This window comes from Typopeltis vanoorti, chromosome 12, assembly GCF_054136105.1.
Source record: "Typopeltis vanoorti isolate ZY-2024b chromosome 12, IOZ_Tvanoo_1.0, whole genome shotgun sequence".
Taxonomy (NCBI): domain Eukaryota; kingdom Metazoa; phylum Arthropoda; class Arachnida; order Uropygi; family Thelyphonidae; genus Typopeltis; species Typopeltis vanoorti.
Genome location: NC_143560.1, coordinates 16,201,750 through 16,219,651, shown reverse-complemented (window position 1 = coordinate 16,219,651; position 17,902 = coordinate 16,201,750). Strand labels below are relative to the sequence as shown.

General features: G+C 36.6%; 1 protein-coding gene across 1 annotated transcript in view; it reads left to right on the top strand.

Moving 5' to 3' along the window:
• The first annotated feature begins 2,552 nt into the window (after positions 1 to 2,552).
• Positions 2,553 to 17,902, top strand: part of LOC150100598 (store-operated calcium entry regulator STIMATE-like) — a 132,012-nt gene continuing 116,662 nt past the window's right edge. Inside the window, exon 1 of the mRNA XM_090401745.1 lies at positions 2,553 to 2,851. Within this exon, the coding sequence (XP_090257871.1) occupies positions 2,749 to 2,851 (103 nt within the window). The 5' untranslated portion in view covers positions 2,553 to 2,748. The remainder of the gene's footprint in view (positions 2,852 to 17,902) is intronic.

Genomic DNA, 17,902 nt, shown 5'->3' with positions numbered 1-17,902 from the left:
TGGAGAACCTGTGGAATAAGTAAAACAGTTCAGCTATTTAGGCACGATTTTTAGTGAAGAAGGTAAATTCAATATAGAAATAGACAACAGATTCAGCAAAGCTGGTATGGTAGGAAGTCAATTGAATAAATTCATATAGAATAAGAGAGAAATTAGTCGGAACACTAAATTAGCTGTATACAAGACAGTGTTCAAACCAGTTTTAACTTATGGATCTGAGAGCTGGGTCAGAAGTAAATCACTTGACCAAAGACTAGAGACCGCAGATATGAGAGTCCTGAGAAAGATTATAGGCGTGAACCGATGGCATCAATGGCAGTATCATATTAAAAAGAGGATATTAGGAAAGAACTTGACATTGTCAGCATCCAGGAATGCGTTAGCAGAGCTAATCTCTGGTGGTATGGTCACTTAAACAGAATGGGCAAGGAAAGATTAGCAAAACAAGTGTTCTCTTCCAGGTTGGCAGCAAAACGACCCAGAGGAAGACCAAGATATAGGTGGAATGATACAGTACAAAGTGCTTTAGACGATAGAAATATAAGTTCTGATAATGTAGGAGTGTTGTCAAGTAACAGACTGATTTGGAGAAAAATTGTAGATAGGAAATTAATAATGATGTAATTTCTTTTCATGTAGTACTATCATATCCTGTGCACCTCTTGAGGGTACATGGCAGGAATTTATGATGATGATGATGATGATGAAGATGTGTTTAGGAGCGGTAAAAGAATGTGGAGGTCTTGATAATAGTCAGTTGCGGGATGCATCGTTGTTGATTTGTACAACTATGGCATATAAAAGGATGGGAAATTAATCTGGAATGGGGAACCTATGTTTCTATTCAGGACATGATTACTTCAGTGATGCATTCGGTATATGCTTTGGTTGGAAGATCGAAAGCAATCGTTGAACGATGGGAATGTGGCATCGAATTCTCGTCGTTCATCCCATTTGGTGTTTTATAATGGCAGACGACTTGGTTGAGAATGGCTGTGTGAGTATTGCTCATTGGAGAAGAGAAGAGCACAAGGTTGTGGTCTGAATTACCTAAGGGAGTTACAACATTCTGAATATATTTGGAGGAATCACTAATAAGGAAAAGGTCCAGAGTGTTTTTAGAGCAGCTGGGATTATCTGGTATTCTCTTTGGCATGTTAACATTTGTATAAGTTTTTCGTGATGGCAAATTTCTGAGCATCTCTGACTGCTTGGTTTCTGTAGTCGAAGAAGGAAAGCCATCTACTTTTGTATACACTGAAATTGCTGAAGAAGATAACCTCGCTGTTTTTAAAGTTGGTTTGAAGGACATGAATTTCAAAGAGAGGAAAAGACTTCAGTGTTGGTAACACTGGGATCATGATATTGCTTTATGAGTCTGACAGAGTGGGGCAGAGAGACTTTCAGCAAAAGTGGATCATTAACGGGAGATTCGAAGTTCATGCACTCTAGCATGGTATATCAGGGTGAGCTTGTTCACAAACATAGCGCTTTAGACGAAAGTATTTAAAATGTATGTGAATTTGCCGGAGTTCAGGTAACTATTGCTTGAAGAGTCTAATATTTCGGTTTCTTTCAGAAAAAGTAGGTGACGTTTGCGGACTGGCGGTAGAAATGGACACTGTCGAGATTGAAGGAAAAGCTGCGTATATTTTAAAAGTTGTTTTCAAGTTGACTGTTCATATTGCTTGATTTTCGCACTAGAATTCCTCTTTTATAGTCAATTTACCATGTTTCTTAGCAGGTTCGCCGATTTTCTTCTAGTTGGTGAAATCGGCGAACAACGTTCGCCGATTTCACCAACTAGAAGAAAATCGTCCTTATTGACATCGGCAGGGTTTATATACGAGATTGGGACAGCCGGCAAGTTCTGACACACTTGCCGACGACTGCTAAAGGTTACGTTTACACCAGTCGCCTCCTTTTTTTTTTTTTTTTTTTTTTTTTTTTTGTTCGTAAGTCCGAAGCGTAGGTTTCCGGTGATTTTCCTGTAATCGAAACCGGATTTTGCCATTAGTTTGGTGATGTCTTCCTTCAATGTATTTTCGCTATCGGCGTGAAAATTTAGGATTATGGCGTTTTATTTTTTGTTTTCGGTCTCGATTGAGTCGTGCACTGTTAACGCGATTAGGCTACGGAGTTGTCTGGTATCGATGGCAGGTGTTTGTTGTACAATGGAGATAGAATTAAAAAGTTAGCATTGATTATCAAGTTATCTTTGAATGATATTATATTTATGGACTGAGAATGTTACTTAATATAATATTGAAGTTACGAAAGAAATGGATATTTTAAGAATACGATAATTGATCTTATTCGAGATATCTGCTTTTCTGTGGTTTTATCTTTAAAATAAAATTATTAGTACTCTTCGATTTTGATGGAATTTATTTTGCTGATGATTTTACTGCAGTCGGATCCGGATTTTCCCATTCTTTGGGTAATTTTTTCCTTTAATGCATGACAAATATTTGTGCAGAGCTCCAATTAACTTCCTTTTTTCAGATGGCGCTTCTCTGCTCTTCATAATTACATCTGATAGACATGGAGTCGTAGTTTGTTGTTTTACGATGTGTTTGTGGTGTCTGTACTAAAATAAAATAATGCCACTTTGTGAAATTCCAGATGTGAATGTTAAATTGTCTTGCTCAATACTTGCATTAAGACTTATAATGTGAATCAAGTTATTAAACTCTGTATTTTGGCTATGGTGTTATTGTTTCAGTCGCTGTTTTGATTGTACTGATAATGGTTGCAACACAGTTTCATTGCAGCCCTGGAGCCTTGACAGATTCGTTTGGGTGGCTTGTTCAGGGTATCCTGGCGTGCTTAGCCTTTGCCTGTTTAATACGTAAGTGTATGCGTATTCATCTTTGAAATTTCTAGAGCGGAACGAAACTGTTATCTATCAAAGAGTTCGATAATGGCCTTTTTTGGCCCTACGCATATTTACCCACCTTTGGGATAAATGGTCTTAATTACTTCAGAACCGAAAGATGACATAATAATGAAATTAAAAAAAAAATAAAATAAAAAATATATATATATATATATATACTTCGTTATTTTAGGTACTGATTCTAAGAAAAAAACTTCCAGTATGATTCATGTAGTTTGAATGATTATCGATTCCCTGTCATAGAGGACTAGGATTACGTATGCATGCATATATACAGTTATATATATATATATATATATATATATATATATATATATATATATATATCTGTGGTTATATCGAATGTTTGATCACAGGCAATCTCCCAGAAATAATTTTCTTAGCTGTATGGTATCCACCCATCGTAATGTTGTCTTTAATCTTGGTCATTTTTAGGTGCGTTTATAAGAAATTGTCACCAATTAGATTGTTTTTCTATTCACTCGCTCATTTGGAACAACTCGTTAACCCATGAATCGGTTTTGATGATATTTAATATTTAAAGAATTAAAGTGGGGAAAATTGTAGCAGTTTTTTTACACCGTGTTATACGGTGGTTTTTATTGTCCGATCTTAAATTGTTTTATTATTTGATCTTAAAAACCACCGTGTTACAAATGTTACACGGTGGTTTTTAAGATCAAACTACTTTTCCTGCAGTTTGATATGGAGGTGATAAGAATTTTTATCTGGAATCTCAGGATATCCTTTTCATACTTTTCATCACACAAAATGGCAAACTGGTCATGTAGCCTTAGTTGCTTTGGCCATAATTCCATTCCAAAACAATCGCAAATATTTCTCCTAGTTCCATGGCTATATTTGTGTTGAAATTTCATAATATCCTGAACACGTTGTTTTCTTCTACCTCTGTTTCCATATCATATTACTTTCATTTGAATGATGACCAAGTAATTCAATAATTTCTTCTCTCAGCTTCCTACCTTTTGCATTCATTGAAATTATTCTTTTACATAGCAGAAAAATGTTTTTGGGATTTTCTCTTTGCTCTAATGGTGGTTTACTCTTCTAATTTCCTCCCAAACAAATTTTGCCTTTGTCACCATACTCTTCAAATGCTGCCCATGAGTCTGCTGATTCTGGACAAACATTGAAATACTGCTTCCTTCAAGCATCACTGTACTGTTTTCTATACACTGTTAACATCCTTTTGTTATAGTTTTTGATATAACACTCTTGCACTACTTCAAGTTATCATCTCTTAAGTTTGTCATAATCTCATTATTCCTTTTCTTTTTCCAAAGATTTACATAGCTGTAAATCTTTGGAAAAAATTCAGGAAGCTTGGTAAATCTTTGGATTTACCAAGCTTCCTGAAGTGAGGGAATTTTATGAATAGTCTTGTTATGAAAATTAACTGCTTAATTTTGATCACTAATCTACCTACTATTTTTCTATTATATTATTATTATCTGAGACCTCCAGGGAATCAAGGACTCATCGAGGGAGGCTGTAAATTACCCAACCCAGCTATCATACCCTCCCTTAAATTCATTTGCACTAGGTGCACTCACTACCCGTAAGGGCAAATTATTCTACTCACTCACTGCTCTCTGGGAGAAAAACCTAGCTCTTAACCCTTTCTTGACTGAGAAGAACCTTAACTTCCTTGGATGCCCCCGTGTTTTCTCTCCTTGCCTTCCATATAATGAAAAATTTCATCATTTGAAATGTTATTACACCCATTCAAAAGTTTATAGACCTCTATCATATCATCCCTCTTTCTCCTGTAATCCACATACTTGCAATCTGTCCTCATAATCTAAAACCCATAATCTGGATATAATCTTTGTAACTCTTCTTTGCACCCTTTCCAAAGCTTCTTTATCCCCTTGAAACCTGGGAGACGAAATCTGTGCACAGTAATCCAAGTGTGGTCTTATCAAAGCCTTATAAAGAGGCAAAATTACTTCTTTATCCTTACATGTCAAGGTTCGCTTCAACATACCAATTATCCTCCGAGTTGTATTTGCAACTTTTGCTATGTGACCTTTGAACTTTAATTTCTTATCCATCAATACACCAAGATCCCTTGCCTCTTCAGTTTCTTGTAGCATAACCCCGCTAATATAATATGCTGCTGGAACTCTAATCACGCCAAAGTGCATAACTTTACACTTACTAACATTAAACTGATAGCCATTTTCGTTTGCCCAAATTTCCAGTCTATTCAAATCATTTTGTAATTGCTGAATATCAGTAGCATCTCTGATTGCCCTGCCTATCTTTGTGTCATCAGCAAACAATTGCAAATCTGATGATAGGCCCCTGCTTGATGTCATTAATGTATAGATTGAAGAATAATGGCCCAAGGACTGAACCCTGAGGTACACCACTGGTTACCTTAAATGTTGCAGATTCACACCCACCGTATACCACTTTTTGATATCTGTCAACCATCCTCTGATCTAAGTCAATAGATTATGTTCCAATCCCATATTCTCCAGTTTACACAACAGCTATCGTGTGGTATCCTATATCAAATGCTTTAGAAAAATCCAACATTATCATAGTGTATCCATTTCCTTTATCCAACTCGGCCGTAACATTGTTATAAAATATGAGCAAATTGCTAAAACATGACCTTCCTTTAGTAAACTGTTTTCTGCAGAATATAGAATGCTTGTCTACCCATTTCTGTATGCGAGTTCTTACCAACTTCTCTAAAATCTTCACTGCCACACCAGAGATACTAATAGGTCAATAGATAGACACATCAGTTTTTGCACCACCCGTGTGCAATGGAACTATCATACATTTCTTTAATTCCTGTGGTATCATTCCTGAGCTGAGACTCAAGTTATACAAATGTGTGAAAGGCCTAGCCAATTCAACTGAACATTCCTTTAACAAACGGGTTGATATTTCATCTGTCCCTATTGACAAATTCTTATCCAGGTTATGCAAGAGCTCTTCAACCTCATTTTCATGAACCTCTAACTCTTCATCCAGTGTAGCAGTAGCACTGTGCACCATGCTGCATACACCTGGTTGATATGTCTTAGCAAAGTGAGTATTCATTAACTGAACAATCTCCTTAGCTTCCAACACTTGTGTACCATCTGCATTCCATAAAGTTATTCTTCCACATTCATTCTTTCTTTTGCCTGCAGCATAACGATAAAATTCTTTTGGATTGCCTTTAGCTTGCATGGCCAATTTCTTTTCATACTCCGTTTTAGCTTTTCTCACAATACTTGTTACTTTTCTGAGCTTTATATATTTCATAACTCTTCTCACTCTTATTCTCACGATATTCTTTCCACATCATCTTCTTGTGGATTTCTTGCTAAATAAGGCTGCACATCCATTTCACTACGAACCTATGTATTCTTTGAACACTAGGGATATATTGAGATACCAACTCATTCAAGCACCTTTTCAAAGATTCCCATCATTACTGACATTTTTTCCATTAAGTAAGTGATACCATAAGACCAAAGATAGTATTCTTTTAAGTTGATCATAATTTTCAGCTTTGTAGTTCAACATGTAGCCTGTTTTAATTGGAGCTTTAATACAAGTAGATTCTTCCCAAGAAAGAACAGCATGATCACTGTCATCAATTGGTGGTAAAATAGCCATATTCTTGACAGAGATCCCTTCTGATGCTATGAGCAAATCCAACACTCTTTGACCTCGAGTTCCTTCTTTCACATGCTGCTTGAGAAAGTTATCTCGCAACAATTCAGTAAATTCCTGTTCTTTCTGATCATGAGATTTCTCTTCTACCCAATCAATGTTTGAAAAATTAAAGTCACCCACAATGATCATTTGCTAAATTGGTATCCATCCATAAGGCTAAATTGTTTAACTTGTATAAATCCTAATTTGAAAGTATAAAAAATTGTAACTTGCAAAAAATAAAAATAAAATGAATAAATGAAACTTAAAAAATAATTCCTTAAATTTGTAGTATAACAGATATGATACTACTTCTAGACCATAATTTGTTGAGCAGACTTAAGGGTTCAATCACAGGGAATTTATATGCTGTATTTGCCAACATATAAGATACACCAGCCTAAGATGCATCCCCTTTTTTGTACACATTTTTTAGGAGAAAAACTTTATCACTGAATATTATAATGAATTTACAGTATTTCAAATTTAAAGTAATAAGTAGGTCTACTTTCAACAAATAACTAATCTAACTAGGAAAGAGTACCCACCTTTTAATGTTCTTCATCAGAACCTAGAAATTCATCTCCAGAGCTAAATGAGGAGACATCCGAAACCTCTTCTTAATCAGAACCTGAGGCCTCATACAACAAGTTGTCCTCTGTAGCATCCAGTGCATTACCAATGCCACACTTCTTAAATGATTTAATCACTGTCTCAGTTTTCACAGCATCCCATGAAGCTTTGACCCACTCGCCAACTTGCGAAATTCTAGGCTTCTTCCTGATGGCGTAACCTCAAAATCTGAAGATTGCATCTAGCTGTTCCACTTCTCCTTCATAAATTCCTTAAATGGTTTATTAATACAGACATCTAAAGGTTGAAACTGACTAGTTAGACCTCCTGGAATTACAGCTAACTGAGTTTTCAATTCCTTGAGTTTATTTTTAACATCTTCTGTTCTGTGAGAATGAAACCGATCCCATACTAGCAGGGCAGGCTTCTTCAACAGTCTGCCAGGGTGCGTAGACCAAATTTTATCTATCCATAACTTCATTCCTCCTCCATCCATCCAGGCTTTTGCATAAACATGTACAAACACTCCTTTAAGCAGTTTTTCTTTGGGTAGCGTCTTCCTTATAAAAATCAATAGTGGTCGATAATTTGTCCAATCAGCACAGCAGGATAAAACAACCATGTAGTGAGTTTTTTCATGCCCTGGAGTTTTAACAGTAACACTTTTTGTGCCCTTGGAATCTACAGTTTTTTGAGGGCACATCAAAAGTCAGCAGAATCTCATCCATGTCTCCTATTTGCGCAAGTTCAAAATTTTCTCGTTTCCTTGTTAATGACAAATCGATGAAATTCAATAATTTTTTCTTCATATTCAGCTGGCATCTTTTGTAATATTTTTGTTTTAGTCTACATACATAGCTGGCATTCTCTTCATGAATGCTCTCAACACTGCAAGGAAGCAAGAAAGAAATCTTGTAACTCGGAACACAGAAAATTTCCAGAAATGAAAGTAATAAAAAACTGAGTATCGGCGTATAAGATGAATGCTGTTTTTCAGACCTATTTTCAAAGAAAAAAGTGTCTTATATGCCGGCAAATATGGTAATTGTGTCTATTTGTTTATCATATCATTTCCTGTTACTTGGTTTAGAAATTCATGCATTAACTTTGCTAGTTCATGGCATTCTGCAAAAGAGGCAGTTATGTTTACTTTTCAGTATATAATTTGTCTGTTCAAATATTGTTAAAAAAAATCCAATAAAATTCCTTACTCCTAAGCATTCTGGATTTGGGACTTACAGCATTAGGCTTAGGTATTTGTGATTATTCATACTAGTGTTTTACAGTATAAACAACACCAGATTAAGTTACTGATCTTGCAAGCACAAATTATGACTGTGGAAGATGCACACAGTGCTCAACTATTATGATTGTTGATACTTCCATGGAATTCAAGGAGCTATTTAAATAGGGCACTTTTCTACACCACACAGCCATCCTGCTACTTAATTTTCATCTACTACATAATCTAATGTTATATCTCTGTATTTTTCTCTTTATGTTATTATCTTTAACTTTGATTTAACTTTTATCTTATGTTATTATCAGTTATTTCGTTTGCCGACAAATTTATAGTTATTTTATGACTGCGCTAGCCGGCAACTGAATTCTGATATACTTTCTTAGATTACTATAAAAAAAAAAAGAATGCAGGGATCAAGAGGTTTGCAGTTGTGGTCCCATTTCTTTAATTACTAATGGATTTCCCTCTAATGCATGGTTCGTGATTTTTCAAGCGGTAATTCAATCCACAGAAACATGACAGACTCATTTGGTTTACACATAAGAAATACATTTATTTTGACAAAACATAGAGATACACTTTAGTCAAACTTTCAATTCTAAAAGAGTTTGAGTTCCCCTCCCCTTCTTAAATTAACACATCCAAAAGGTTCTACTCTATAATCTCTTATACTATCAAAATCGTACTCTTCCTTATATATCTATTCTCAGACACAATCTTGCCCTCCTTCCACTCCTTAGGAACTTGACTGAGTGCAAGACTCATATTAAAAAAAATATGTCAAGGCAGATCAACTCCCTGGCACATTCTTTCAAAATACGTGGTAATATATTATCAAGTCCCACAGCCTTATTTACATCTAGTTTACTCAACTCCCCATGCACCTCTTGCTCACCTACAGTTAGTCTCTCCTCCCCATCATCAACTGCTCTCAATCCCTCCATGAAGTCACATTCACAAGATTGAAAGATCTTTATGAACTGCTCTTTAAGTATCTCCACCACACATTCTGCATCAGCTGTTTATACCATTTTCTCCAATCAGTGTCATCCTTCCATAATTATTCTTTCTTTTGATGGCTACATATCGAAAGAACTCCTTAGGATTCTTTTTGGCTTCATTAGCCAGCTGCTGTTCATTCCTCTCTTTAGCTACCCTCACCAACCAAATCACCCTCCTTGCTTGGTCTTTGTAGAATTGGTTATTTCCACTTCTCTTATGCTGCCTCCACAATGCCCTTTTTCTCTGTATTGCATGCTGAATCTCTTTATTCGTCCATCTCACACCCACCTTATTTAACCTTCTCACCCTTGGAATACATTTAGACATTGCATCTACTAAACAGTTTTTGAAAATCCCCCAAGCTGCATTAATCTCTTTTCCAGCTAACTCCTCATTCCACGCTACACCCGCAAGCTGTCTCCTGAGCTCTTCATAATCACGCCCCCCCCCCCCTGTAGTTCCACATATACCCTTTTCTCACAGAGGTTCTCGCACTGCTGGCAACCACCCAGGTAATCACCTCATGGTCACTCTCACCAATTGGTGGATGATTTGACACCTCATTTACAATTACATCCTCTGATGAGATGACCAAATCCAAGACCCTCAATCCTCGTGTGCCCTCTGTTACATACTCTCTGAGGTAGTTATCCCTCAAAAACTCAAACTCATTTTCTTTACTTCCAGTTGCTATTTCATCATTCTAGTCTATATTGCCATAATTAAAATCACCCATAATGATCACCCTTTTCTTATTTACTTGGCTAATTTGATTGTACATTTCATTATCACCACCATCCACATTACCTGGTCTATAACAACAATATAACAATTGAATATTTATATTAATCATATTGCATGTATTTGTCAGATCAGCTGCTAGCTCCGCAGGGTTAAGGACGCATTAATCAAAACTCTTGCCGCGTGTATCAAGGGATTGCTGCAAATAATTTTGCCCATTAATCAAACCCACGTTAAGCAAGGGATACCTGTATATATTGTGAAATGGTAAAGATTCATATTTAATTTATTAAAATATTTCCCTTATTGACTACTATCTTAACACAGTGGTGTGGCAAAAAAATTGAAGCTGATGTAAAGAAGTCAAGCTAAAACCAGATCATCTTCTCAGTACACTTTAATTCTTTGAATTAACATAATTTATGTCTTCTCATTTAGGTCTTCTTCTTTAATAAATAATTCTAACAGTTCTGTAGCATTGTAGGAGATTTACATATATCTGGATATCTCAGTGATTTATTGAGAATTATTGCAAGAGTGAAGTTACTTATCTGGGGATGACTCTAGGTGGAAATATAAGAATTAAGAAGAGGATGGGGAGTACTGTTAATAATAGTAAAGAAATTGTGCACAATCTTCTTGGAGGTAGAAATGGAAAGTTATGTCAGGTCTTTGATGTGTTTTTTTCCCCTCCCCTCCATCAACTATACACATTCATTAAACACACTCACACACACAGTCTTGCCATAAATACTATTACAACTTCCACACATCTTCATGCTGTCCACAGAATTGCATCAGCCTGGTTCCATTAGTGGTGCAGTGCACAGCCAACATTCGCATGTTTATCAGTAGAGAGAATAGTTTAGTTTTATGGGTTAACATCAGCGGGAAGATTATGAGAACTATGTAGCTGTAATAGCACTTCACAAGATTTCAGTGCAGCCACCTGTTATTTTCAATACTCCAAAAAAACACTCGGAATCAGTAGGATGTTTGTGTATTGGACAGTTAACTATTTTAACGATACAGAAGACTATCTAACTGCCAAAGAACAGATTGACCATACTGCATTAGGATGCAACAGGGATGACTCTAGGTGGAAATATAAGAAGTAAGATGATGATGGGGGAGTACTGTTAATGATAGTAAAGAAATTGTGCACAGTCTTGGTGGAGGTAGAAATGGAAAGTTATGTCAGGTCTTTGATGTGAAGGCATGCCTCCACCATAATCCTGTGAGAATGCAGAAAGTGATGTTGCAAGAGATGAACATTTCACAGAGAATGATGTCACATGCACTAATCGATTATTATGGGAACGAGCGTAGTGCATACAGTCAAAAAATTACTTCTGCACTACGCTCGTTCCCCGATAATTTACGGTCTACCTAAGATACACAAACAAAACGCACCACTCCGGTCGAAGGTATAGACAGCCCGAATTGTCACCTAGCCAAGAAATTAGTGGCAACTACTAGCCAAGTGGAAATTAGTAACTAAGAAATTAGTGACCTGCCAACTCAAGGAGTTAATAGGTCATTCTCCTTCCTATATCAGAAACACACAACACTTCATAAACATAATCAAAGACATTACATTAGAAAAAGATGATTTATTAGTCAGTTTTGACATCTCCGCCCTCTTTACGAATATCCCAATCAATGACACAATCCTTCTTTTACAGAACAAATTCCCTCCAGATATCACTTTGCACATGTATTACATTCTGGTTATTTTGTATGGTAAAATGCTTTCTACCTACAAAAAAGAAGGCACAGCCATGGGCTCGCCATTATCCCTTCCTATTGCTAACTTTTATATGGAACATTTTGAGCAACATGCTCTAGATCCCTCTCCTTTAAAACCCAAAGTCTAGCCTAGATACGTTGACGATGTTTTTGCCACATGGCTGCCAGACACTTTCCTTAGCCACCTAAACAAACAACACAAACACATACAGTTCACAATTGAGATTGAAAAAATAGAACACACTTCCATTTCTAGATACCCTTGTCATATGTCTTCCTTCTAGCTTTCCTTCACTGTTTACCAGAAACCAACACATACTGGCCGATATATACACATAAACTTCTACCACCGCCCAACACAAAAACTAGGTGTTATTAATACTCTAAAAAACAGGGCTTTGAAGATCTGCTCCAATGAACAAGCACTGAAAAACGAATTTAAAGTTATCAGCAAAAAATGGTTACTGCCAAAACAGTATTAACAAAATTTTCTACAAGACCTCAATAAAAAACAAAGATAAACTAGACTACAATAAAACTATAACCATTCCTTACATTAAAGGGATATCAGATAAAATAAACAGAATACTACAGAAATACAACCTCAAAGCCACCTTTAAACTTCCTGCAAAATTAAAAAGCTTGCTCGACTCATCCAAAGACCCACTCCCTTTACTGGCCCACCCTGGAGTATACCGTATTTATTGCACCTGTAATCTACCATACATAGGGGAAACAGGATGCACAATTCCCACCAGACAAAAGGAACATAAACTATACATTAAATATAATAACTATGGTGTCCTTTCTGATCATGCCCTGAACACTTTCAATAGAATTGAACTGGATAAGCACCAAAACATGGTATGAATGCAAATTTAAGGAAGCCTGTGAGATTCTTATCAACCACTCTGATCTGAACAATAATGGTCTAAAAATTCCAAGCATATGGAAGGCACACATTCTACCCATGGAACCTTTCTTCTTAAGAGCTAACTATAAACAGGACTGTAGATAATCCAGAATCTTAAATCTAATATGACAACTGTCATGTTAAAAATAGGACAACATTGTTACTGTAAGAAAACTATCAATATGAAAGAATGTTTCTCCATATAATCTTGAATAGAATTTAGCTTTGATGTAGTTTCTAAATATTTAATTAATTTTTAATTTTATCTGTATCTTTTTTTTTTTTTTTCACTAGAGGTCATGCCAGTAGAATAACTGGTGATTGAATCATTGTTTCTTTAGCTTACTGTGCGAAATGTAACAGCTTGTCCTTGTATATTTGTATATACTTCAGATGATGACCTTGGGAAATTAAAAATAGTTATTTATAGCACGGTTGTAAAGTCCATAATTTCCAAAACGAGCACTTCTCTGGCAGTACATGAACAACAGATACAGAGATATCCTCTTTGCAGATGAGAAGATTTTCATCATTGAAGAATTGTTTAACTGCCGAAATGATCTGGTATGTGTCCCAGATGGTTACACAGCACGTATCATAGCACCCAGGATTCAGAAAGTCATTGGTGGTGGTGGGGGATGATGTATTGGGGGATTTCCAAGTTACATTTCTGTGAGGAAGGGGTTAAAACCTCTGCCAAAGTATATCAAGACACTGTGCTACTGTGCTAGAACCTGTACACTGTGTGGTACAGTCCCTTAACAACACCTTGTTTGACAGTAGGCAGTGAACCATTCAACAAGACTCGATCCTTGCACACATGGTGCGGATCACATAGCAGTGGTTGGAGGCAAATATGCCTGACCATGTATCACCATCCGATTACCCATTTGAATGTCCCAATCTAAATCCATTGGACTTCAGATTGTGGTTGGAGGTTGTATATATACCGGTATATACTTTCTATTATAAGGGCAGCAAAAAAAAAGTTGCAAAATGTTTCACCATACAGTATCATGTATAGACAGAATTTGATTAAGATAATTTTTTCTTTATTTATATCATACCCACAGAATGTCATGAAACCTCTCCGAGAATGGTTGATGCTATCCAGGAAAGGGCAGTCTATTTAACTAATGACTTTTTTCTTATAGATTCATTCCAGTTATTCTTATACATGTTATTTCTGCCTTATATCTCCTCCATAGATGCATTATTTCTGGACATATGAACTGTACACCATCATTCTCCACTTTGTTCCAAAAGTGCATGAACATGAGTAGCTGCTGGCCAGCATCCATTTACTATCCAGCTTCAAACTTGCCACAACTTTTCTTCATCTTTCATTCCTTTGGAACAGCTTCACTCTGTCTCTTTCACAAAGATTTCTACCATTACTCCTTTCTTCTGGTTCTTCTTTCTCTCTTCCTTGCCCACACAGCACAGTTTTGCTATCGGTTTTGTGACATTTTGGGTATATGATATAAATAAATAAAAAAAAATCTATAAGCAGTATACCAGGGTTGAGTGAATTTTGGATTTTTATAGTGTTAGCACTTGTGCAGGTGAGAATTAATGTCTTTGGTGAAAAAGTTCAAGTTTTTTTTTATGGCTGTAGAACACGGGTCTTCAACGCATGGAACTCTTTGCCGTGGCCCGCCGGCCATTTTGAAAAAATAGCTACTTAACATTAAAATGTGATTAAATAAAAAATAATTTAAATGAAGCCCACAGGCTACTAAGCTATACTGCGGTATTTAGAATTGTAAGATGCTTTCCAGATCCATAAGGAATGCTGTGCATTTGATACTTTACATAAAATCCTATAAAAATAAAGATTAAATAGACATGCTTCTTCAGCCATCTACCAATGCCAAGCAGTACTTAAGTATTAGTACTAACATCGCAAGTAGATGGCTGAAGCAGTAGTTTGTTTGAGTGTGCTGTCTAGTGCCTTCCAGATACATCTCGAAGATTCTCAATACTTTATTTTCATATAAATACAAGAGGATCTCATCCACAGTCAGTCAGTTGTGAACAGTGTGATATTTGTGTATAAGCGCACACAGGTTTGTCATGTCATCCATAGCCTATTGTGATTTTATATTGCCAGACTTTTTTCATTAATGTGAGACATATTCAATGGATAATAACCATTACATGGCAATTTTGGATAATTTTTTGGGTTCACCTTCCATCACTATGGCGCCTATGAGTAAAAAGCATAAATCAAGTGATTCTTGTCGGGTTTTTAATGAAAAGTGGACCAATTTATACTTTTTTGTGCCAATTGACGATAAGCCAGTGTGAAAAAATTTAATTTGTTGTGAGTCAGTGTCAGTATCAAAAGAATACAATATAAAACAACACTTTGAGACAAAGCATGCATCCAATTTCGATCACCTTCAAGGGCAGCTTCGTGTGGACAAAGTGAACCGTCTCCAAACTGATTTAAAATGCCAGCAGGGTATGTTTAAAAGGCAGACGGAAGAGGGCAAAGCATGCATCAAAGTAAGTTATGTAATAGCTGAAAAAATTGCTAAAAAATCAAAAGCTGCCTTTGAAGGTGAGTTTGAGAAAGAGTGTCTCATCGCTGCTGGGGATATTCTGTCGAAATATAATAAAGAAGTGTTTAAAAAACAGAGTTTGTCTGGGGGTAACTGTAGCACGACATGTCGTGCTACAGTTATCCCCAGACAAACTCGAAGTTTTTTAAACACCCCCTGACGAAGTTACCCCCAGACGTGTCGAAGAACTTGCCAATGACATTGAAGGAACTTTAAAAAATCAGTTGTCTGAATTTACGTCATATTCACTTGCTTTAGATGAGAGCACAGATGTGAAGGATGCAGCACAGCTGACTATCTTTGTCCGTGGCATTGATCAACAATTCAGTGTGACAGAAGAACTGCTAGTGCTCGTACCTATGAAGGGAACGACAAAAGGCACTGATATTCTTGAAACCGCCAAAAAAACTCCAGCATTTCGACCTCAGCTTAACCAACCTTGAGGGTGTGGTAACTGATGGTGTCCCTGCTATGGTGGGAAAGAACGAAGGGTTTGTTGCACTGCTACGGAAAGAACCGGAGCTAGAAGGAAAAGATTTCGTCCATTACCACTGTTTAATCCACCAGGAGAATTTGTGCGTGAAAACTATTGGATTTGAGAATGTCATGAAAGTTATTGTAACTGTCATCAACATTATTAGAGCAAGAGGATTGAATCATCATCAATTCCAAGAGTTTTTGACCCAAGAGTGTGAAGCGGATCACGGCGATGTGGTTTATTATAGTGATGTGCATTGGTTGAGCAGAGGGAAGGTTCTTAAAAGAGTCTTTGACTTAAGGAGCGAAATACATCGATTCATGTAAACCAATGGGAATCTGATTGCGGAATTTAACGATCCGAAGTGGATGTCAGACTTTGCCTTTGTGTCCGACATCTTGTTGCATATGAATGACCTAAATACGTGACTATAATCCAAAGATCAACTGGTGCATACTCTGTTTGATCACATCAAAGCTTTTGTGGCCAAGCTCAAACTTTGGGAGGCACAACTCACAAAAAAAGACTCGCCTCATTTTCAGCTTCTCGCTGAGTCCAACTGTTCATCTCTTGATGAATATGCTACAAAATTAGCCGTGTTGTGAAATGAGTTCAAAAATTGATTTAGTGATTTTCGTAACCAACAGTCTTCTTTAGATTTATTTTCAATGCCATTCAGTGTTAATGCTGCCAAAAACTATGTTTCTGAAGACGCATTCCCTAATCTTCGCTTGCATACTTTGAAGATGTGCACTTTGTCAGGAAGCACATACTTATGTGAGCAGTTCTTCTCCAGAATGAAGCATGTGAAGTTCAAGACAAGAACTCGGATTACGGACTAACATCTCATGAATACTCTGCGCATAGCGACTTCCAACATTGATGCCAACATCGACAAACTGGTCAAGGAAACACATTACTAAGTTGCCCATTGACATTGTAAAAAATGAATGTTTTCTTCACTAAAGTATCTTTTTCAAGTATTGATCATATTTACTTATCATGAACCCGAATCTACCTATGCTCTTAAAACTGAGTTTATTTTTATAGTATTTTATATAAAGTATCAAATGCACAGCGTTCCTTGTGAATCTGGAAAGCATCTTACAATTCTAAATACCGCAGTATAGCTTAGTGGCCCACGGGCTTCATTGAAATTTTTAATGCAGCCCACACTGTCTGAAAGGTTGAAGACCCCCTGCTGTAGAAGCTGTGGCTGAGATGTGTGTGTGTGTATCAGGAGAGGCTAGAGGTGGAAGCCAATCTATTAAGAGATATGAGCTTGTTTGAGGATGTGTGTATTAACATGAATTCTTGTAAGAATATTTTGTTATTTTCTCTAGAAGATATTTACATCAGGAGAAAACAGTAATTTGGCTATGGAAAGGAGGAGTAGAAGCAGAAATAATTCCATTTGACACCTTTGCAATATCAAAGGACATGAGACTGAGAATGACTGGATGAATGGTGGTCTATACAGAAGAAAGCTTGGATGAAGTTATGGTCTCAGTTACAAAGTGGAGAACTGACATCTATAGTGTATTTGGAAAGGAAAGGGAAAAAAAAACTATGGGTAGTAGCAGGATGGTGAAGATTATCTAGTATTCTGGTGATATATTGACTGGTGTTGCTAACAGCAATTATCTCAGCATCTCTATCAGCTTAATCAGTGGAATTGGAGAAGGGAAGCCATTTTGAGTTGTTGAAGTGCCAAATAAAATGACCTCGCTATTTGTTTGACTGCCAAAAATTATTCAGATGAGTAATCAAAGATATCAGAATGATTATCAGAATTTAGAGAGCAATAGAGATGGCAAATGAATGCAACAAAGTTTAGTAGGGAAATTTTGAGCTAGAGCAGATAAAACAGTCACTTCACCAAATGAAGTGCTGGCCTGGTTGGCTGAGTGGTTAGCATACCCACTCAGCCAACCAGGTTGATAAATGTGTGGAAGATAAATGTCATTCCTGGTGTGAGACCACCACCCCACTTATTGGAGGCCTGAAGTGGCCAAAAAAAGTTCCTTGTTTTTGGTCTCTAGAGGGTTTCCAG